General features: G+C 36.2%; 4 protein-coding genes across 4 annotated transcripts in view; 2 read left to right on the forward strand and 2 right to left on the reverse strand.

Annotated features, from left to right (window-relative positions):
• Positions 1 to 156: 156 nt before the first annotated feature.
• Positions 157 to 9,500, reverse strand: LOC106712648. The gene is made up of 9 exons (XM_045678539.1): positions 7,972 to 9,500; positions 7,079 to 7,220; positions 6,743 to 6,871; positions 6,286 to 6,489; positions 5,923 to 6,063; positions 5,736 to 5,791; positions 4,217 to 4,326; positions 3,846 to 3,906; positions 157 to 1,322 (listed from the first exon to the last, which is right to left on the reverse strand). Exons 1-9 carry the CDS (start codon positions 9,498 to 9,500, stop codon positions 197 to 199), a joined length of 3,498 nt encoding a protein of 1,165 aa, XP_045534495.1. The 3' UTR covers positions 157 to 196.
• Positions 9,501 to 10,285: 785 nt separating this feature from the next.
• Positions 10,286 to 14,115, forward strand: LOC106712673 (VWFA and cache domain-containing protein CG16868). The gene has a single exon (XM_014505303.2). It carries the CDS (start codon positions 10,475 to 10,477, stop codon positions 14,036 to 14,038), a length of 3,564 nt encoding a protein of 1,187 aa, XP_014360789.2. The 5' UTR covers positions 10,286 to 10,474; the 3' UTR covers positions 14,039 to 14,115.
• A 533-nt stretch (positions 14,116 to 14,648) lies between these two features.
• On the reverse strand, positions 14,649 to 18,159 carry LOC106712655 (la-related protein 7). Its single transcript, XM_014505278.2, has 9 exons — positions 17,504 to 18,159; positions 17,138 to 17,305; positions 16,609 to 16,887; positions 16,485 to 16,517; positions 16,302 to 16,334; positions 15,603 to 15,933; positions 15,283 to 15,404; positions 15,085 to 15,177; positions 14,649 to 14,846 (listed from the first exon to the last, which is right to left on the reverse strand). The coding sequence occupies exons 1-9, from the start codon at positions 17,816 to 17,818 to the stop codon at positions 14,649 to 14,651; spliced, it is 1,572 nt and encodes a 523-aa protein (XP_014360764.2). The 5' UTR covers positions 17,819 to 18,159.
• Positions 18,160 to 18,615: 456 nt separating this feature from the next.
• Positions 18,616 to 24,183, forward strand: part of LOC106711573 (1-phosphatidylinositol 4,5-bisphosphate phosphodiesterase classes I and II) — a 49,833-nt gene continuing 44,265 nt past the window's right edge. Inside the window, exons 1-2 of the mRNA XM_045678527.1 lie at positions 18,616 to 18,909; positions 19,053 to 19,199. Coding sequence (XP_045534483.1) covers positions 18,814 to 18,909; positions 19,053 to 19,199 — 243 coding nt within the window. The 5' untranslated portion in view covers positions 18,616 to 18,813. The remainder of the gene's footprint in view (positions 18,910 to 19,052; positions 19,200 to 24,183) is intronic.

Below are 24,183 nucleotides of genomic sequence, written 5' to 3' on the forward strand. Positions count from 1 at the left end.
CAGTTCAGTCATATAATAAATCTCTTTCCCCTTAGTGTGTTTCCATTGTAGCACAGAGCGATGTAAAAATAAATAAACTGTAGTAAAAACAAACAAGACATATTATCACATTGTAAAAAGTTATAACATTAATTTATTAAAAAAAAATGAAATTAAAATTAATAATTATGATATTTAATAACCATTGCTCCCAATATTACCGGCAACGAAGTTTATCAACATATTTCTCTATCGCTCTGTATCTAGTCGGCGGCATAGCGTCTTTTAACATTTGAGGAAACCGCGAGTCCTCGGCGAGTGCGAGCCAGAGGTGCTTCGCGTGCGCCCGGGCCTCTGCGCTCGCGTCGCCCAACAGTTCCCCCGTGGCGCGCAGCAATAGTGTCCGCGGCTCCACAGGCATGTCCAGCGTGGGCGACGCGCCGTTGTGCCGAACAAGCGCCGCCAGGGCCTGCGCCGCCGCCGCTCGAACAGGCCCAGCGCGATGCGCCGCACCCCGCCGCGCCAGTGCCACAGCCGCGCGAGCTCCCACGCCGCCGCACGCTATACGCCTCAACGCACTTGTCGCATCAGCTCGTAAGAACCTGTTCACATCAGCGCAGCGCTCTAGTAGCGCTCCGGTCGCTTCGTCCAGCTCTGGGTCGAGCGTGCGCCCGCGATACTCGAACAACGCCCCGAGAGTTGAACACGCTGCCCTGGCCACTTTAGAGCGCAGTGAGCGGACGTGTGTAGCCGCGGCGCGGGTCGCCGCTCGCCAGCTGCTGGCGGGGGCGCGCGCCGTTATGTCCATGGCCATTTGTTCAGTTTCCATCAAACCCGTCACGATAGCCTCCCAGTCTTCGTGCCGTGCCGGCATAATGCATTCCGCAAGCGCAGTTCGTACGTCCCGCTCCCCTAAAGATCGCCTGCCGCTGCTTTCGCGGGCCAATTCCGGCGATAATCTAGCACTTTTCACTGGGCTCGATGGTTCACTTTTACTTTTGGAAACAACTGAAGATTTGCCACTGAGATGTTCGAGCTCTACAGATTCAATCGTTTCAACACTAGATTTTTGTACTTCAATCGTTTCTTTGACACTCTCTGTGGGTATCTCATCTGTCTTTGACTTTTCGCTATGAAGCGAAGGAGTAGATTTGTCTAAGACGTCCTCGACTTGTAGCGAAGGCGACTTAGGTGGTGATGGTATACTATCCTCTTGAGCTATTTGTGTTTCATTCTTCTCATCGTCTTTATTTTCAGAAACTTTGTCCTCACTCTCAATTGGAGTTGCGACCATGGGTGTCGCCTCTTTCTCATTAGCCGTGTTAGTTAATGAGCTTGTGTCTCTGGAAATGAAAAGAAAAGAAAAGTTATGCACGATAATCTTATATTTTATTTATTTTAAAACGTTGATTTAATCGTGTCAGGTATTCCGTGAGAACGCAGAGCCCTATTGCGCCAAGTTATATCGTGTAACATAGTTTAAGTTGAAGAGGGTGTTACCGCGTGTGAGGGGGCAGGTCGGCGACGAGGTCGGGCCGCACGGACGCGGTATTCCGCCGGTGGGAACAGCAGCACAGTCGCATGCCCACTGTACACGGCCGCGGCGCCTCCGCGACTGACTCACTGACACTGACTGACGCGGCCCGACCTCCCCGGCTACTCAACACCCCCTGTCTACTCCGACTCCGCATTCAATCGCTCTATGTGGGCGTGTTGATGAACTCACTACAAACACCGTTGCTGCTATCGCCTGCATATTATGCAAATAACCTGCCTATAGATATGCGACTGCTAAATCGCTAATGTCAAGTTTAACTGAAGTGAGTTTGATAACTGTGTTACGAATTTTGAAAAATCTATTCACTAGTTTCTTTCTAACTTACGTTTATTACAGAAATGTGAACTTATCGAAAAATAGTACACAGTACGAATAATTTAGTACTATTTTAGCCTATTCACACCACGTAAAGATTTTCATATCAAATTGTCCGTAGTCATGTTTACGACATGCGTACATACGACATTGATAATTCTAGAAAATGTTGTCCCATCTGGCGTATACAATGGGCGTCGCCGTCTAGAGAATTGAAAAATGTAAAATTGAGAGGAAAACTACTTCGAATATCACCAAATTAATGGTAGCTAACCCTCCCCCCACAAACCTAGCCTAGATCATCGGCTGGCGACGCCCATGGGGCATGCCGTTACATTTTCTAGAATGGGGGTCATTGTTACTATGAATTTGTAAATGTTTATTAACCGTTAAACGTCTCGCTGACCCAATTCGAGATCTATTAGCTGATGTTTGTCCATTTGAAGTGGAACGATCAGGCGATATCAGTAAATGGGTCGTATTCAAACGCCCTCAATGGAAATCTAGCTGTTACTTCGACTTTTAAATGTAGGTCAGTGGTGGCACGCAATTACATTGAGTGTTACGTCTATTAGTTTTTTTAATACGTGCGTGCTAAATACTAATATAAGGCCCTGATACGTCGTCGTTGCCAGTACAGATTACCATCACATTGTATTAATAGCGAATAAACTGTTATGAAAAACCCGAACGTCTGGATTAGCGACCTGCTAACCTCTTTAACTCAATGCAAAATGCATATTATGTGGAGATTTTTTCTTTTTATTTCAGAAAAATGCTGGAGCAATAAACTACCAGAGCCACCTATTGCTCCCCAAAGCTAACCTTTTTTTGAAATGTTGATAAACTGTAATTTTTGCCTTTACCTATCTATTGCGTAGCGTTGCTACGTAACGCTAAGTCCAAACTTTGGCCCTTTCTTAACATTCAATCAAGTCGCTTTCATTAAAGAACTTGACTCTAATTTCATATAACATTAAATAAAGTCATGTGTATGGTAGTCATATCGATTGATGGTTGAATTGAGTCGGAAACCTATTGTTAACTGAGTGATTAGCCTGCCTGAATTATATATTACATATATAGATGTCTATGTCCATTCAATATTATACATAATACTCCAAAGTTAATATAAGAAAAAGTGACATTCTATCGCTTCCTTTAAGTTTGGATAATCTCAGAACTTAGAGGTATTTTACGACATATTATGCGAGTATATTCCGGTTGAGAACACCCACTTGTTCTTCTGTCAGCTGAATTAGTTCTCATTGTATCAAGGTCTGTCTCTACGCCGTAAATGTTAAGGAAATTCAAATCATCCGTATGATCAGTATAAATTAGAATTGCTTTTCTTTATTAAATACGAAGCTCGGGTCACCTATTCTGGTTTGACCCGAATTTTTCAGTAGGCGTTGTAGTCATTGAGAGTTGTTGGTGTGAAACATGTCACATGTTTTTGGATTTCGCGCTAAGGATTACGGATGAACGACATTTTTTTCAGTCGTCCGTTAAGGAGTCAAGGATTGATGTTGTTTTTCTCGCTGCTAGTGTTCAGTGTAATGAAAGATGCCTTGCGAGTAGCCCGCCCCCTTTTTATATTTTAATACATGCACTAATATTTAGATTCTAGCTCTGTTAGCTAGCTCTAGCTTCTAGCTGTAAAAACCATCAATAGCTTTAACAGCAACGACATCTCCGAAAACAAGCAAATATTTAGATGTCATATTATAGGCATAAAAATATCTCCATGTTACAATTTCAAGTATGTACTTGATTTTATTCAATCTAAACGGTGATTAACACAATCACGGTTTATCAGGCCCGTTGACAAACAGTTAATCCGTGGTTTAACGAAAGTTTGGTTTTTGATTCGTGATAACATTTTTGTAATGGTATAGATAATCCGATCATGTTTTAATAAAAGTACCAATTAATGGCGCATAAATAACGTGAACTGTAACTTGGAAATTAATTAAGGACGGTAGAAACTTACCTATCACTTAATTCAATGGGCGACAGAGGCTTCATTATTAAATCTTTGCTTTGTGTAACACCTGAAAAAAATAATAAATTATCCTGGTATAGAAGTTGTCATATTATATCTTGGCGGCTCGCAACATCATGCGTGTTGTTGCGCAGAACATAATGGTAGGTGTAACAGGGCGCTGGCACGCTGGTGACCTTGAGCCACCAAGATATATGAAAAGATGTCTACAAGATTCATTCGAACGAGACCTCCTCGGAACAGTTTCACATCAGGTTGAATTATTGAAACATGAAGTCTACGTTTTAGAAATTAAATCCTAGTTTTTTTTGTATCACTAACCTAATTAGGTAAATGTAATGCGTGAAAATGTAGCTTACTAGGCAATGGCGCGGAGTCTGGCAGGGGTCGTAAACGCCGTGGTTTGGTTGGTGGCGCTGCGGGCGGGGTCGACCTGGCGCGTCTCGTGGGTACCGGTAGTTGTGAACTTCTGCACAAGTTTCATTTGTCGTCATTAAATTATATTTACTTAATACAATTTATATAAAAGAAAATCATTAAGTTCCCTGTCACAATATTTAATAGTAAATTTTGTTGTTGCATCTGGCGTGCCTCAAGGTTCACACTTAGGTCCTATATTATTTTTAGCCTTTGTAAATGACATCGTTAATGTTATAAAGAATAGCAACTGCTCAATGTTTGCTGATGACATTAAAATTTATAAATGTGTACAAAGTTTAGCTGACGCTCAATTATTGCAGGACGACATAAACGCTATTGAGAGATGGTGCGAATCAAACAGGATGGTTTTAAACGTCAAAAAATGCTTTCATATAAAATTCACGAAAAAAACTCGGCCTCTTCCTACATCCTATTCGGTAAATAATGTGGTAATGCATGAAGTTTCCAGTATACGCGACCTGGGCGTTCATTTAGATTCTAAGCTCTCATTTATAGACCATATCGACAACATGGTCGGTAAAGCAAACAGAATTCTAGGATTTATTAAAAGGTGCTGCAGGGACTTCAAAACTATTTTGCCTCTAAAAATACTCTATAACGCGTATGTAAGGAGCGTGCTCGAATACGCCTCTCCTGTCTGGAATCCAATGTATCAGTGTCACATTGATAGAATAGAACGAGTCCAAAAAAGTTTCACGAGGTATTTAGTCTATAAAGATAAGACCTGCTCGCGCGAGCTCGATTATGTAAACAGATTAGATCGTTTTAAAATGACGTCTTTAAATCATCGTAGGACTGTAACAGATATATTATTATTATATAAAATTATAAATGGTATGGCTATAGCTCCAGATTTAATCAGCAAGATTGAGTTGCTAGTCCCTCGACATGCGTCTAAAAGATATAGTAGAAAAAGAGATATGTTGATGATTCGCCGTTATCGCTCGAATGTAGGCAGGAATGCACCTATCAATAGAATTTCACGTGAATTTAATGAAACGATCAATAAGTTATCGGATATAGACATTTTCTTTGATTCAGTGTCATCTTTTCTTAAAAAACTTAATGCAACTGTTTCCTTAAAACCGGATAAGTAATATATACATTTTATTCTGTTTGCTTATATTTCATTACATGTTACTAAATTTTTTTTTTTTTGATTGTCACTGCACTTTGTTTTGGATCTCTTTAGATGTGTATAAGTATAATGTTATTTATAGTTTTGTTTTTGTGGTACTCTCTTTGATTACATGAATGCTGTGTTTGCCTGTAATTGAAATATGTTTAAGATTACGCTTAGATGAAACTTATGTTTTAAATTATGTATAACTGTGTGTAACATATTTTGTTGGCAACCCTAAATAAATAAAAAAAAAAAAAAAAAAAAAAACAAAAAAAATTACAGATCTTTCTTTACTTGAATACAATTTAATATACCTGCTGAAGTGACTGGGACGAATGTTTTCAATGGGCTTATTCAGTCTTTCGCGAAGCTGCAAGTAAAAATGTTTTTCATTCATTAAAAGTAATTTATTGGATAATTCTCTTAATTAGTTATTATAGAGATTATTAAGTTTCTCTTACATTCACAAACGAACGAAACCTCTGTAATGTAAGTACCTACCTGTCGACAGAACGAATCCGCGCGCGCGGAGCCAGTCAGGCGACGTCGTACAGCTGCCATTACAGCGGCCGGCCCAGCAGCACGCGCCACGCACAGCGCCGCGCGCAGTTGTGCTGCCTCCGCTTGCTTGCCATCGCGTATCTGTGGATTATTACCCACCTTAAATACCTTTAGCTACGAACTCTACTTTCCAACATTGGAACTAGTGCATAATTGAAATGGTCTTAGGACAGGTTATTCCACTTGTTAAGTAAGATGATCAAAAGGTAAGACTAACTTCACTTTCGAAGCTCAAAAAGTACCAAAACCCAAAAGTACGTTGAATCAATTTTTTGGTTCTTACTACATATTTGTCAGACTCACCCCAATCATATCAGAATCGAATATAAGATCAACGAGGTGGTGCAGAGCGAGTCGCTGCAGTAATGCATGCGGCAAGGCTGCAGGCGGCGGGTCACGGGCTATTCGCGTTATTAACGCGGGTAGCAGCTGTCGCGCGTACGAGCTGCTAACACCGCGCACCAACGCACACACTGCGCCCTCTGCTGGCGCCCGCGTTGCGGGTACCTGCACTTAGAATGAAGACAATGGAATAAAGAAATTACGTAGTGATATTTATACTCTCGCCTCGAGTCTGAAAAAAAGTTTTGCTTTAAGCATCAACCGTAACATTTAAAAGAAAATTGATGTAACCTCTGCCAAATACATTAAGGACTGATAACATGAAACTTAATAATATCGACGAAGTATTATTAATAACATATGGAAAGTGTTCTGCGTGCAGAGTATCTATGTATTTAGATGTAATCATGTAACTGACCGCGTCGCTGAGCGCCCACATGTGCTGGACGAGAGATAGCGCGGCGGGCTCGGCCCTACGCACGCTGCCCGCCTCCAGCAGCGCGCTGTGCAGCTGGTCGGCCGCCCGCACTGCCGCAATCCAGTTCTCCTAACAAATTAACATTTATTACAATACGCGTTAAATCTAAAATCGAGTCATGACGTGTGTGTATTTGTGCTGCGATGTGAATGTCGGTACATCAAAACGACTCCATGTCGTTGATCGTGTGCTACTTTCCATTGTTGCATTGTCGCTTCGTCGACACACCGGTGTCACTACGCCCGTGTGGCACCTACCTTATAATTTTGAACTAACCGTATTGTGAAGCTGATCGCAGACGTGTTGCGGAACTATATCCAGCTCTTCCCAGTCGTAGTGGCGGCGCAGTGGCGACGCCGCGCGGGGGGACAGTAGCAGTGACTCGGGCGGGGACGTAGCCACTAAGTTGAGCACGAACCTACACCATATTTCCCTTATAAGAGATTTTATCTATAACTACCAATATTCAATGCGCCAATATCCTAATGATTTAGTCCTGGAACGTATTACATATTAACCTTAGTTGGGATTGTTTACAACAATCCATTTATCATAGTAAAACTACAACTATTATTGTGAAGTCAAATTTAAAAAATGCTTAATTAATGTTTTAATATTCTGTGAAATACAATACATACTATCTACTTGGTTATTTTATACTGTAACTCCATGGAGACAAAATGGACCTCGTGTCTAATTTTAGCAGCCTACGCTCGAATAGATTGTGCTGGGTCAAAGGATGCGAGTTACGCAGATTTGACTAGTAAATTGCTTAAAGTATCTTGCCTGATTGTCTTTATCTTTGTAGTTACGTAATGATACGATGACATCCATTGCCAGAATAAAACAACACGTACAGAAAACACACTACTTGCTCAGTGGAATAAAACAATTCCTTGTAAAATCAATAACGGTGGTAACGACACAAGTAAGCTGTTTATCAGTTCTGTTACAATGTAGTAATTTATGCACAACACCTAATATTATTTTACAACTAAAACAACTTTGGTGACAAGCATCATGATTGGATAACAATTAGGAATAAATTTTGAAAGACAATTTGCATATTTTTTATAAGCTAAAGAAACTTCAGTATAAAGTTGGAGTTTTGATTCCTTATGATGTTTAGTTAATCGTCAAATAAATAAGTAGAAGTGTTCGTTACTCACCCATCCTTTTCTATATGAACTCTAGTTTGCTGCCTCCTCGGAGATACCGAGGGGCTGCGTTGAAGATTGTGTAGTACTTCCACTTCTTTGTGTGCTTCCACAGGACTCGGTATTTTCTCCGGTGATCGAACTTCCGATAACGTCAACGCAAATTTAGATGTATCCCTAGATTTTGCATTTTCTCCGTCAGTTTTCTTGTTGAAATAATCGTATAACTCACTCAGTGATTTCGACTTTGATTTGATTGTGTTATTATTAATCAGACCGTTCTGTTTGCGAGATCGATTATAAATTACAGGGAGAGGTATCGCACTCTTTTTGGCGTGATTCGTTCGAACTTCTCGTTCGACCGTTTCTCGTTTAATTTCGTTCATTTTATTTATAATATTTGGGGTAGTCGGTAAAACTACTTCGATGTTTTTTTCCTGCATCATGGAATTATGATTGGTGTCTTCTTCACTAGTGGTTATGTTATCGCTGTCAGGTGTTCGAATTTTAATGCTTTCTCCGCCGAACCTCACTTTCTTTACAACAACATCCGAATCTTCTGATTCTTCATCGCTATATTTTAACATATTGCGATCGATGCTGTCATCGTCATCGCTCCCCGTGTTTTTCTCTGACTCAGTTTCGTTTTGTTCCAACACTGTCATAGTTATAGCTGTATCCGAATCGAATTTTATTTCCGTCTCTATTATCACTTTGCCATAATTGTTCGTATAATACGGCGTTGTATAAGATTCATCCGACGAAGAATCGGAAGGAAAAAGTATAGGGGTTTTGAAATTATTATTATTAAAGCTATGATTCATTTTCATATGCTGTGAATTACGATTTCCGTAGCTTCTTCTTGGAGCGTAGTACACGTCGAGAGAATCTTCGTCGAATTTATCGCAGAGTACACGAAATTTTTCCTGAACCTTGGGATCCAATCTTGAAAAGGCCAACATATAATCTCGAGGTCCACAGATTCTCCGAAGTTTCATAAGAGAGCGTAGGGCGACATCTCTGTGTAAGGACTCAAAAAGTTTATCTCCTAAAATATTAAAAACCGGAAACATATCTAGACCCGGGTTTCTACGTTTGAGGATTGCCATCACCGACGGAATCGATAGAACTAGGCCAGTTATAACGTTTACCTTTGTATCGAAGCCCGAGGAAAGTGGTCTGATATTATTATAAGAACATTTATCTATAATAGCACTAGCGGCGCATTCTGTATCTTCGCAGTATGTGCAAAAAACCTTAAGAGCGTCCAAGGCGGCCTTCCTTACGTTAGGGGAGCCATGCCCCAAGTTATCGATGACTTGGTCGAAAGGAAAGGAGAGAGCGTTTCCTGACAGCGGCAGGAGATCGGCTAGCACTCTGAGGGCGTGAAGGCGCACCTCCCACTCTGGGTGCGCGAGGCGGTCCCTGATGGCGACGTAGAGCAGATCGACGTCGAGGTCGGGTGGCAGCGCGCGCGCCCTTAGCACGCGGTCCCATAGCGGGGCGAGCGGCGGCGGCGGCGGCGTGCCGGGCAGCTGCATGGCGCACGACTGCCGGCCCGGACCGCGTGCCCGCCCGCGCCTCACAGCGCTGTTCAACTGGGTTAATGATCGGACGGTAAGCCACGCCGCCTCTGACCAATCGATGGCGGTCTAACACGACCCCTATTATACGCACGTTTAACCACGTCTTCACGAAATGAACGAAACTTTCGTGCTAGCATCGTAAAGTCTACGAGGAAGGTGTTGGGCGTCGTTCAAGGTCGTAATAAATGATTAATAAAAATATAAGTATCTAATTGATCTTTACGGGATAGTTTAATATAAAAGTCACGACTGCTCAGTGGTTAGACGGCTTGCCTCTGAATGAAAAGACCCCTCATCGAATCTCAGGCAGCGCGATTAAATATAATAGCTTAATAGCGAATTGCGAAAATGATTAATGTAGCTTGAAGCCAAGAATATGATTATACTATGTATAAACTACTGATAAGGCTATAGTGTTCTCTCTATATACTGATACTAATAATTATAAAGATTTGATTGGATTTGATAGCTCGTTTGTTCCAAATAAAGGAAACATATTTGTTTTTAACTAGCGATTGAATAGTTATTTGTTAAGTTGAGACAATCCTGTCTTGCAATTGCATTCCTTTATGGACCAAGCAGTACAATATAAGAACAAATTATTATTTTACAACTATGTATATTAATTTTTCCTACACTTAATATTTTGAGCAGAGAGCAGATTATCATACTCTTTGGTGTTGTCTCTGAGCTGACAAGGTGACAAGCGACCACAAACTACAACCATAAAGTAAAAAAGATCAAATACCCAAATCTCAAACAAAACTCATGTTGTTTTAGTTTCTTCTCAATTTTATTAAAAAAATATTAATCGTTCAACTATGATTAAGTCTTTGAGAGAAAAGTAAAATAGTTATAAGATGTTCCATCTGAGTTTTACAAGAAGGCATCATTAATTGCTAGTGCATACAACATATATTGCTTAAACAATGAAGCTAAGATCAGTGATATTTTTTATATTTACGTCCTTCAACCTGCACTGGATAATTGCTGAAAATGAAAATTGTACGAGAAGTAGCAGCCGTTGTGACTATAAGGCTAACGTGCGTAGATTATCGGAGACGCTTGCCAGTAAGTTTCGTGAAATTGTAATCCAAGAACTTGGAAGCGAACATACAACTCACTTCGAGTTAAGGAATGCGTTTAAGGTGAGCCGATACCAATACAGTGATAGTAATATACTAGATAGTATAACTGATAAGTTAAACTACAAGCTTTCCTCTGCTACTAATATTCTAGAGGAAATGAAGAATGAAATGAACCAAAGCAACACTCCGTCCTTTACTCACCCTTGCCCTTTTAATTCCATACGTAAATCTGTTTTTATTAAGAATACAAATATGTACAACTTGCCTTACATGGATACCAAATCCAAAATGCTGGATAGATTTAAAGACTTGAAAATAAAGAGACAATACTTTCTATCTCATATAGATTATGCAACTGATAAAGATTGTACAACTGTACCACATTCTAATTTAAGATATTTGTATCACAAGATTATACATTCAAATCCTAAACTAGTTGTTTTTATTATTGACAACAGTATGTCGGCAGACTCTCTTCTGCATGCATTAGCTATAACAAAGGAGACTGCATATGCTCTACAGAGTATAGACATGATGTCTCTAAAGATAACAAACATGACAGACTTTTTCAAGTTTGAAGACTCTTGCAGTTATGGTATGTCCAATTTAGGAAATGCTACTGAGAATAATAAGCTCTTGTTGCGTGAATATCTTACTACTATTGATATTGCAAACTCTAATGTATCACCGCTGACAATAAACATGGAAATACAAAAGTTATTGCTTGAGAAAAAGTTGCCAAAAGATAAATTATTCATATTATTAACTGACTTGAAAATATTAAAAAATGATACATGGTTGAAAATGTTTCCTTACGAAAAACATGAGGAAGATATTAAATTTGCTATTGGATTGATAAATGAAGGTGATACTGATAAAAATGGATCACTAGAAATTTTACATGTTGATAAAGGACATAATCATTCTAAAAATAATACCATAATGAGGCTACATATTAATGACAGTGGAGTGATTGGTCAAATGGCATCAGCTTTTATATCCTTACTGCCTAATAAATATGAAAATATAATTAAAATGGAAGGCCCGGTTTGGGAAGCTACGGAGCGGGATTTTATGATGTCGCTTGTTTATCCAATTTCAGCTGGTATACTTGGCTTAGATTTATATTGGTCTGATCTTGCAGAAGATATTATTTATTTTAAAGGAACCAATCAATGGAAGAGAGCATTCATTATGGATTTTTCAGGTAGAGTTCTGATGCATACATACTTTCCAAGGCCAGAAGCGGCTTCGGAAAAAATTAAATTTACTTATTTAGAATCAATTGAACCATACGATTTTATATATGATGTTAAAAAACATTTGTTATTACATAAAACAGGCAACATTACATATCCTGAACATAATAGTACAAGGACGATAACATATTCTTGGAAATGGGTACAAAATTTATACATTGTATGTCTTGTTTCTGAATCAAGAAATAATATTTCGTTCAATAAGTCAAACATATTTTTCACAAAAAGCAGTAAGGAAATTTTATTCCACAGGCTTGATTTATTTCCTCCAAAATCAGGTACAATATGTCGCCATTTTAAACAGATAGCCACAATTGACCAAGGTACTGTTTATCTCAGTCCTTCAAGTTTTCAATCTCCATTTACATATCTTTATGATATGGGTGATGGTCAAGAAGCAGTGACCTATATGCAAAACTATTTAGCTTATTTAAAAAGTGTTGCACATGGATGGCTTTCTAATCCAGGTCTTAAAAATGAGATACAACAAGATGTAGGTTTCCTCAACTCCATATTATCCTTTTTTAAAAGGCAACATTTGCATGGACCTTACTCAAAATATGTTGTAAGAAGATACGCTGTAACTGAAAGTGGTGTTCTAGTTATGTATCCGGGAACTGTCTTAGAATATGATTATGAACCAGTTAGAAGACAATGGTTTACTTTTGCAATGGAAAATCCTGGTAAGATCATTTTAACTCCACCAAATCTAGATGTAGGTGGAGCTGGATATGTCGTGACTATATCCTATGCTATAAAAAGTTTAGTGTATCCAACTATGGTTGTTTCTATGGATGTAACTATGGGATTTCTATACAAACTTCTTATTGATAGCTTACCGCTATGTGCCATGTCTTATGTTAAATGTTTAATAATGAACAATCGGGGATATTTAGTTTCACATCCTGGTTTGATGGATCCTAATAGCTCTGGTCCAATAGAACAACAACATATAACTCATAAGGAATCTATGATTGCTATTGATTTATTAAATCATAAAGGTTTTGTTACAAAACGACTGTGCAATAATTTCTTTGATAAAACTATACAGAGGTTTTATGATTTTAATACTTCTTTGCCTCATGTGCTCTCTAATGTAGTCCCAGGTGATCATTGTATTCATTATTATATAGCAACAATACCTGGTACAAATGCTTTCATAGGTTTAGTTAATGCATCATGTAATGTAGGAGCATTCTGTCCTTGTAGCATGGTTGATAGACTTTGTTTGAATTGTAATCGTATGGAGCAAACTGAATGTGAGTGTCCTTGCGAATGTAGCTCTGAGGTCTACGATTGTCCCGATGCGAATATAACAAGAATAAACCAAGACATACCACTTTGTGGTTTAATTCCTGAAAATAATAATCATAGATCACATTACTTCCACAATTTTGCAGAAAATTTAAAATCTTGTTTCGATTTTCAATGTGAAACATACCTCACACATTCAAGTTGTTTAGGTGTTTTGGGTTGTGAATGGTGTCAAGTGGATGCTGATGGCAGAACACCTTTGTCTTCACCATTTTGTACATCACAATCCACATGTTTTAATGGAGTATTAGGTGCAGTAACGCCATACGGTGAGAGCACATATGGCCATGCGAATAGAGAAGCTTTAGGAAGTTACTCTGCGATTGGCCCAATAGCAGGTTGTATTATTACAGTTTGCTTAGTGATAGCAGTCGCTATATATTGTTATAGACAAAATGTGACAACTGCCAGTTGTCATAATTTATATGTGGATGGGCCGGCAGAAACATGGCACGATGCAGATGTGCAAATGAGTCACTTGCATTCTGAAGACATGCACGACCAATCGGGGCAGGATAAATTGTTACCAGCTATGGAAATTGAAGCACCTATTTCACCGTACCGTGTTATTACCGGGTACAGGCGGCCGCACACCGCTGGCGGTTCGGATCACGGCTACTCAACTATGACACCCCATGAAGATTCCGAAGCAACAGGATTCTCAGTGAATGATCCTATTATTTTATCAGACGATACGAAATCGGATGTCAGTTGCCCGATTCCAGCTAAAATAAAATCTAGATTAAAACCTGATTTTATGACCGTAGTACCTTGCGGTAAAAATAGTGTTATAGCCCCAGTTACTGTTCATAGACATATGGAAGCATCATAGTACTAAATATAATTTAATCTACCTCTTTTGTACATAATGCTGATAATCAATGTTGATTATTGTGATATGTATTTTTGCCGACAGTTTGTATTTATAAGTATTTTGTAAACATGATTTTTTTACTTGCAACATTTCTTTGACATACTTCGGTGCTCGTTTTATACTATAACTTTTATGGTATTAATGTTCCAATGAACAAATTATTGTACTATTATGGAATGCGACTACTTTTATAACTTAAGATGGTACTTAATGTTTACTTGTAAGTAATATCGGATACGTAAAATTTAAGAGGAAATAAAATGGAGCAGGTTATTGTATACATGTTACTTCGTAGCTATAGTATTTATGACTTTATATGTTACTTTTTGATATATAAGGTTTACTTTTTATTTTTATACTGTGCCAGTGCCTCCTGCGGACTACTAATTTGTAAATGTGCATATTTTTAAGACTGACCTTGACGTTACATAGTAAAATAAAAACTATTTTATAAACAAATATAATTTGCTTTTATTTTAATTATTGTAGTACATAATTACACACAAACTTTAAGAAAATAGTTCACTTGCCATGTACACATTTTATAGATTGAATGATATGTTTTTTTTCACTCGTCGAAACGTATGTGTGTGTGGGTGGGCTGGGGGGAGGCAGGGGCGAGGGCGGGGGCGGGGCCGGCGGGCTCCCTCCCCCGTCCCCGCCTCCCGCGCTTCCCCGCCGCCCGCGTCTCCTCCGCACGCACCCACTGCTCCTGTTCCTCCGCACCGCAGAGTACACGTGCGCGGTTGTTCGAATTTGTGCAGTACTGTGAAGAGAATAGGGTGCAAATTACTGAAGCAACTTTGTACTCGTATCTTAATAACTAAATTTCTAAAACAGAACACAAAAAGTACAGATAATTCGAAAATTAGCTATTCCTTTGCTTAAACAAAACAAACACCAAAGTTTTTTTAGACATAAATCTATGAACAGAATAATCATTATTCATATTTATTCACATAATCAAGGTAAATACTTTTTTGTTTGTCTAAATATTAATATACCTCATCAGCAGCCTTAGCAGAATCAAAGCGAATGATGACCTCTGAGAGTCCCTCTTTGGCTTCCACATGCTGAGCGTGGATATTGCTTTTAATCTGTGAATAATAAAGCAACTGTTAACAAAAGCTTAATGTGCAATAATTAAGACTTAAAACTGGTATTAAAAGAATGATTAAGTACTGAAAAAAAGATAAACTCACAGTTCTTTTAACAAGCCTGACATCAAGGCAAGGTTCCGGAAGCATCTCTTCTACAAACACACCCGGTATTCTCTCTAAGGGTGCTACTGTTTTGCTGCTTTCTATCTCTTGGGCTTTTATTGCTGTAATAACATATTTATGTATTAAACTGCAATAAATGCAGATGCAAGATACTTTGATATAAAGATAGTGCAATTAGTACCCAACTTAAAACTTCCAAAACTAAAAATTTGTGCAAAAACATTGTCATTTTTAAAAGGGAATGAGAGAATGCAGTTTAAACCAATGGTAATATGGCTATAGAATATGTTATAACAAACCTGATTCGCCTTCTAATGTGGGTGCGGCAGATGCTGGAATGGCTGTATATACATTTTTCTTACTGTGATACATAGCTCGAGCTTCTTTCATATATTTCCTTTGCAAATTGAGATATTTATTTCTAAGTGCTTTCCATTCACACTTTGGTAGCACTTGCAAACCCCATAATCCATTTTGTACTTCTGTATTATTTAGTTTATTCTTATCTTTTGTACCATTTTTTGTCTTTCTCTTCTTAATTTTCTTTTTCCGACGTGGTGATCCATCATTTTTGGATTCATCTTGACTTGTCATTTCATCTTTTGATTCCGCATCTGTTGTTTTACCTTCCTAATATTAATTTAATTAAATGTTGGCATCATTTATGTCAAGTCTAGAGTGGTTAATAAACATAAACTTTATCAATATAGTTCTTTTCACATATCTTAGCAGCCCAAGTGCCCTCCCTCAGCTACACCTAAAATTGTGTTCTGTGCAGCGACTTCCGCGAAGTTAACAATCGCCAAGATATTTAAAAACTACTATATTACTAATATTATAAATGCGACTTTAATTATATGGATAGATGTTTGAATGTATTTCTGGAATGGATCAATGGATCTTGATGATATTTGGCACAGATAAAGAACATAATCTGGTAGAACACATAGGCTACATAAAAACTATAGTGAAATTTTTTTAGCTAAAAAATTATTTACCTCTGTTGGTGTTGCTAAACTTTTATTTTCATCCTGCAAAATAATAATTTAGATATAATACTTATTAATCCTACAGCTTGATTGATTAAGACAGACAAATGTTTGCTTCCAGATGAGAAATGCTTTGTATGATGCATACACACCCAGTAGAAAAGTATTAATAATTATAAAGCATCTTATTACCTCTGATGGTGTTGCTAAACTTTTAGTTTCTTCCTGTAATAAAATGACATATATTAATATATGTATATTAATTGTTATGTGTACATAAAATATTTTTGTTATTAATTTTTTTATAACAACTAACACTTGGTGTTTCCACTCGTCTTTCAGAATCTGAATCATTTTCAATCTTCAGTTCAAGATTCTTCTTTTTATCTTTTGATTTCTTGTTTTTCTTCTTTGGTGGTTCGTATTCCTCTTTGCTTTCATTTGCATCATTTGGCGGTTCATCAACAGAAAACATTTTTATAGAAGATAGTTCCTCAGGTGGCATACATGTTGGTAATTTGCAGCCCATTTTTATGAAAGCATTAATACATTTCTGTGCTTCTTGAGGTTTTTCAAACTCAATAAAACCAAAACCCTAGAAATTTAAGAAGACTAGATTGAATAGAGTACAGAAATTGAATTTGTGAAAGTAGATCTAACTAGATCTTGTATATCTATTAAAGTTAATAGATGAGAGTTCTGTTTACATCATAATTAGCATACTTAGAAAATGTTTTTTTAAGTATACTCAATTATTTTTTTTAATGTTGATTAATATTTTTATTGTCATTTATGGTGTACATTCTTATTTGATTAAGCATGTTACAAAATATAATTAAATATACCTTAATTCTTTGTGTATTTCTAAATTTCGGAAGTGAAATGTATGCAACATGACCATAATTCGAGAAAACTTTCTTTAACCAATCTTGTGTTGCTTTTACAGGTATTGATTCTACATAAACAGTTCTTGCATCAACATCATAAGGCAATAATGGGGTTTTTCTCTTAACCTGAAATTGAAAAAGAAATGCACATATATCTCATCTAAAATTAATATTTAAAACATTTATATATTTTATACTTTTAACATAAATATAGTGAAGTAAAATTGTCTTACATATACGGATACATAATATAATGTTAAAAAATTAAGGGTAAAAATATACTACATGTTTATATTGGTTGTCATAACAAATTTGTGTAGGTACCTTAAGTTTATCTTCAGAGAGTTCTAAGAATGTGGAATGTGATAAAGCTTTCGCTATATCGGTGATTTCTTGAGTCATTGAGTTTATTTTATTGAATTTTAAAAATTCGCTGATAGGTACGTATGGATCCTTATTCACTAATTCATTGAGATACCGATCCTTGCTTAAGTTGGCATCGCTAAAGTAAAATTCCATTTGTTTTATAATGTTATCGTATAATTGTCGTTTACGATGCCGTATCCGCTTTCTGGGAATGTTTTCAAGCTTCGATTCTTGTTTTAGATCTACAGTTTCTACTGATTCTGATTCTGGCATCTTTATATCACCCTTTATCAAATCGTTTTATTTAAATATATATTGAACACTTCTAAGATGTTATTTTAAATCAAAATTCAGCAATCAAAAAAACAATGGAAGAGATATTTTTGGAAATTTGACAGCAAAGAGCAATGTGACTGTGACAGTTGCAATTAGACGTTAAATCAGCTCTGGATCGGTTCAAAAGTTCGGGTTACGGTTACATACACGTAATGCGTTGAGCTGTGGCTCCACAACTAAATTTATAGCTTACGGCTCATCGTGATGTACTATAAATATATGAGCCGACGTGCCGCGAGCTGACTGGTGACTCGCAGTTCGCAGCTTGAAACGAAATCATAACTCTATGCAGGTACAAATTGAGCTGAACCGGTTCAGTCGTGCCGGTTCACTGATCTGCTTCACACGTGTGAACCCTAAGCTGATCTGCAGATCATCAATTTAAGTTTAAGGTCATAACTAGTTGCAATGTGACTATGACAGCTGACAGTAACTCAAGTCGACAGATTATGCATTCGATGTTTCATCAGAAACTTTTAGTAGTAGGTAAAATATTAAGACAATTTATTTTTTATTGTTCTTATATGTTTTGATTACTTAAATTTTACATATAATAATCAGAAACCCTTAATAAAATTCACGAAAATTGACGCCAGGTCAAACGTGCAATAACATGTGTGTGTTATAACTCTGGTGCATAACGGAACACAATCGGATTTTGACATTTCTCAACTTTTCGTGGTCCAGTTCCGTCGTGTCGAGTGTATGTGGAATAAATTTTTGTTTGTAGATAGTGAGGCGTTTCGGGAGATAATTTGTTAAAAACATTGTTTTTGTTTCAATGTTTTCGATTATAATTTATTTTGTGTTTTATTAAGCGTGGATGCTGTGTCTCATTGATCATAGATTTCAAAGATAGATTTGTGGCAAGAAAGATGACAGTATTTATCTTCAACTGTGTTATTTCCGTTAAATTGTGTTAAATAATCGCAATGTCAAAAACAATAAAATCAGCCAACGTAACTTTAAAGCCTATTGAGGTTTCAAAAGCTTTACAACAAGGAGAGAAATTTATAAAATGGGATGAGGTGAGTACTTTAATATTTTGATAAGTTGTTCAAACTTTTTAGACAGAACAAACTGAAGTTGTTGAGTACCCATTTCCTGTAACTTTTACATTATTTATTTTCTAATTCAAGAAATTATTGTTCAATTTATTGTTTTAATTTAGGATTCTGGGGCTGGACTGCCCGTCACACTTCGGGTGGATCCCAAGGGATTCTATTTATTTTGGACTGACCAGAATATGGAAGTTGAAATGCTAGACATAGCAACTATCAGGGATGTAAGAACTGGTGTCCATGCTAAAGTACCTAAGGTAAGTTAACTGTAAATGAAGTATGTTATTTTTAGTTTATAAAACGTTAAATAAGAAAAGTAATGACTTGAAGCTGGATGCTTTACTAACATTTTGTGAGATTAAGAGTTTATTTATAGTTCATTAATTAGACAATTTTAAGAAGAGAAGAACAGGAACATATAAAATTATGAATCAGAGTAATTTAATTTAGAGTAATTTCTAATAGAAAAGGGTGCAATAGGTGGTGTCTGTTTTTTTATTTATTTATTTATTAAAATCATATATAGGTATATGTCATACATATAAGGTAATCTTAGGATTTAATAAAGTATCCTACAAAGAGTGTGGGATCATAAGTAGAAATTAAATTAGAATAGGGAATAAAATTAACATTCTGTCTAAAATTGTATACCTACTTTTTATAAATTTTATGTATAAGCAACAATGTGAATCGCTCACCATGATAGGTCATTATGTGTCTATATTTATTTAAGAGGTGACCATAATTATAACTTTAACATTTTAAAGGTTGTAAAGGGCAGGCTCTATATGCATGCATTCTCAACAAGTTAAATCTTAAAGTAAAATAATAATGATAAAATAAAATAGTCATGGGACTAGGACAGGGACTATTTATAGATAACAACTAAAATATTATTAAGATGGAAAATACGATGTAAAGAAAATGGCTCATTACATTTTTAAAACATCAAGTGGAACTAACTGATGAGTTCATTTTCTCACGATTAAAAACTTACGCATTTAGAGTCTATCATGAATATTTGCGAGAACGTATTCGTAACATTATCGACACAATCTGTATGAGATTTGTTGAAGTACTTCATGCCAGGCGCTAAATTCTAATATAAATTTTGTCGATGATGTTACGAAAAAGTTCTTTTAATATTCGTGCTAGGTCTCCTGAACGTGTTAAAAAGGAAATGCAACAAATGAAGTGGGATATAAAAGCTGGAACTGGGACAATATTCTCATCTGGATGAGTTTTAAATCTTCAGATGCAGCGATTATTTGGCGACGCTTTAACGACCCAGTAAAAATAATTAACACTCCAAATATAGCCACTTTAACCTGACGTCGTAAGTGTCACTTCACGCTTTATCGGTTAGTTATATTTTATTAATATTGTGAAAGATTTATTCGTTTATTGGGTGGAAGACGAGAGAGTGTCATTAAAAAAAAAACTTTACGTTTACGAATGTGCGTTCTGTAATGTTTCCTTGCAAGATAAAAGTTTTAAAACGCCGGTTATTCGATAGTGGTTTTCTTTAACGCCATTTTCCAAAATTTGTTCTTTTTTTAGGTTAAAAGCAATGTAACTGCACAGCCATAAATGATATAAGCAAATTGTAAAAAATGTATAATAACACGTAATCAATATATTGTATCATTTTTTAATTTAAATAGTTTCGATATAGATCTACAATATCTTTGACAATGGTATTTCAATGCAATAAAACGGTATTACTACGATGCAAATACGATGCAATTATCTTGAACACCAGCTTAGTGTTTGCATTGCAGATCAATTCACGTAATATTGTACGTTTGCCTGCATTTGAATACGATACACATATGACTACACTTTGACTAAACTGTACAGAAACTAAGAGAAAAGCCTGCTAAGCTTTCTATTTAGTAGAGAGATAGTAACGTATCTCTCACTGTGGGTGTCCACTTCAACACACTTGTATACAAACCTGTTGTCATACATTTCAAAATATTTGTCTGAACAAACAACAGCAGAGATCACGGACCTCCATTTGGCGTGACTAAACAGAGACTTCAAAATGCATTTATAGTACTAGCTGTCGCCAAAGACTCCAATCGTCCGAAAAAAAAACGTTATAAGTACCCTATGTGCTCTTCTATACTGTTCTACATCTATGCAAAATTTTATCAAGATCCGTTGAGCCGTTTCGGAAATATCTTCAAACAAACAAACATCCATCCATCTAAATTTTCGCAATTATAATATAAGTAAGATTACGGCAGTGGAATTCAACGGTTATAAATATATCTTAACACGTAGTTTGTTATGATAATTACGTACTCTCAAGACAAACTAGTAGCACTGAACGTGTCAAATGAAATTAAAACAAATTGTTCAATTTATTAAACTGTTATAAATTACAAAACAGTTTGATATTTCCATTTACTTTATCCATAAGTTTGTGGTTTGTTGGTCGTGCTTTGTTAGTGGCACATTGTGGAACATCGATATCTCTCGAACGTGAATTAATGAAGGTTTTTTGTAAGCTTTTATTAAAAATAGATAATCACAATGCGAATATCTTATCTGACACGTTGATGGCAAAATTGATTACTGAATAAATAATCTGTGTAATCTTTTATTCTAATTTGATATATGCAGTTTTTTTTTCTAGAGATAGAACTTAAATGTTCCAAATGCAATGTTCATTTATGTTTAAGGCCAAATGCGAACTGTTTTATGGAATTCCACGCTTAAGTTTTCATACACAAAATGGCAAACATTATAGACCAGTGATTGTTAAACTTATTTCTTTCACCGTTCCCTTTGAAAATCAATTATATTTCAGAGCGCCCCTTATTTTTATTCAGCCCTAAAACTTAAAAACCACAGTTTCATTACTTTAATTAATTTCAATGCCCCCCATTTTTCGGGCCTCTTATCGCTCTCTCCTAGGTTTCAAACGCCCCCAAGGAGGCGTTATCGCCACCTTTGGGAAACACTGCTATAGACCGTAACTTCACTATGTGACTTGAAAGTCACATAGTTAAGTTACTGCAATAAAATTGTTTGAACGGAATTTTTTTTTCTTATTTGCATATATATGTTTATAATTGCTGATTTTTTGTGCCACCCCTTTTTGTATTTAAAACAAAAATTCAGTCCATAGATGGTTAAGTAGATTGTTGCATTCAAGACTTAAATTCAGCTGCGTGATACTGAACTACTTCGATTCTTGTGACATTGAAAATAAACTGGTACACGACACAGTTGTTATCGCGCCTTTGAAATAATTACGTTGTTAATTTTATTATAAATGTTCATTTGTTATATTAGATATCGCACAGTAGTGATAACTTTTAAATGTGGTGTAAAAATAGCATTGCTTCATGGGAACAAAATTTACTCTCATACAAATAATGTACATGTATTTCTTTATTATATCAGGAAGGAATGCAAGCGTTATTTTTATCGGCAGATTCGAAATTATAATTCGTAGGGTATAGTTATGATGAAATTATAAAACACGAAATATTGGAATTGCAGATAATTTCGTGTGTTCGTCTCATTGTGACCTGTAGCTTAAATAGCTTCACTGACTTTGAAGTGTGAGCAGTTATTCGATAAGCACACTTACTCAGATTGATATAAGTGTATATTCGTCGAGCTTTTAATTAAGTACCGATATTGATGTTCACTCGAGAGTCTCTGAGTTTGAATAGTCTGTTGAAATTTTAAATAATTTGAAATTCTAGACAGGTTTTCCAAGATAGAGCCTTTAGGGGTTAGAATCGATAGTGTTGGGGAAGTGGATTGTAGGTAGGAGGAAGAGTGAGCGGGTGGAGAGGAGAGAGGGGCATTGTGCGGCCCTCAGCTGATATCTGCAAACATTTCACCAGCCAGATATCATTAGCATTCAAAACTATTCTAATATTGCAAGTTATACAACCATTTTCATACTAACTAAAGATATGACATGGGAACGCCAAGTATTGTTTGCGTAATGTATTTTATATTGTGATAGATGTTAAAGCAGTTCAGGTTTTAATGTTATTTCACTTAACTGTTTCCGATACCGAAACACTTGTAAAAAAACATATTGGTATGTCTCTTTTTTCCTCACAATGATCCATCGATACGTTAAAATAGAATAGGTTTATATTTGTAACTTATCTTAAAATATATAAATCTCGTGTCACAATGTTTGTCCTCAATGGACTCCTAAACCACTTAACCGATTATAATAAAATTCGCACACCATGTGCAGTTCGATCCAACTTGAGAGATAGGATAGTTTAATTCTCAAATTATAGTCGCAATTTTAATTTATTGCTAATTATTTGTCTGTTATTATTTGACAGTCACAATTATCTGTTAACTCCAAATGATTCTAACAGATGTCGACACCTTTCGACTGGGTTGAGTAAGTAATCAATAGATGGCGCTGCTATGGTAAATCTACGAACGTGTCATATAAGCTTATTAACTGCGCGCGGACGGAGTCGCGGGCGACAGCTAGCAATATATAAAACATATATTGAAGTTGTATCTATTTAGAAACTGAAACTATGATCATATTTCTTTAGAACGTTAGAACGATAGTGAAATATGTATTTAGTTGTTTGTTGTATCTTGTAGCTCAAATATTAGTATTTATAGTTTCTACATAGCAGGCACATTTACATATTAAATCTAAGATGAACGTTAGACATTGTAAATATTTAAACTGAAACACTTTTGTTTCGCGTTGAATTCGCCACACTGGAACAAAAGAAAAAAGAAAACAAATGTGAAGGTCTGGTAACTATGAACTTCCAAAAGACGCATTGCAATGTAATGTTAACTCTTTTTTTTCCAAAGAGCCTTAGAGGGATGATAATATGTTTCTATACATGTGTTTATACAGTGGAAATCCACAGTTTGTTAAAATCTCCATATATAATAGTATGTCTGATAAGTTAGTATTTAGTATTGCTTTATATTAAAAGTGATATAAAGACGAAAAACATAATGAAATGTAGAATAGAAATGGACTGCTCAGTTTTTAAACGCAGCAGTAAATTCCTTTCTAACATCGAAACAAAAAGAGAACAACAATAAAAGTATAGTTTTTGGTAAGTTTCGCTGGAACTTTGTATAGAACAGATTCATTATCACCTCATCGTAAAATGTACTTTCGAACTAAATGTTAAATTTTGTTTAGATATTGGTAACTGTTACTACATGCCGTGAGAAAATATTGTACAATTTTGTTACAATTCTTTAGTATTT

Source organism: Papilio machaon, chromosome 7, assembly GCF_912999745.1.
Source record: "Papilio machaon chromosome 7, ilPapMach1.1, whole genome shotgun sequence".
Classification (NCBI taxonomy): domain Eukaryota; kingdom Metazoa; phylum Arthropoda; class Insecta; order Lepidoptera; family Papilionidae; genus Papilio; species Papilio machaon.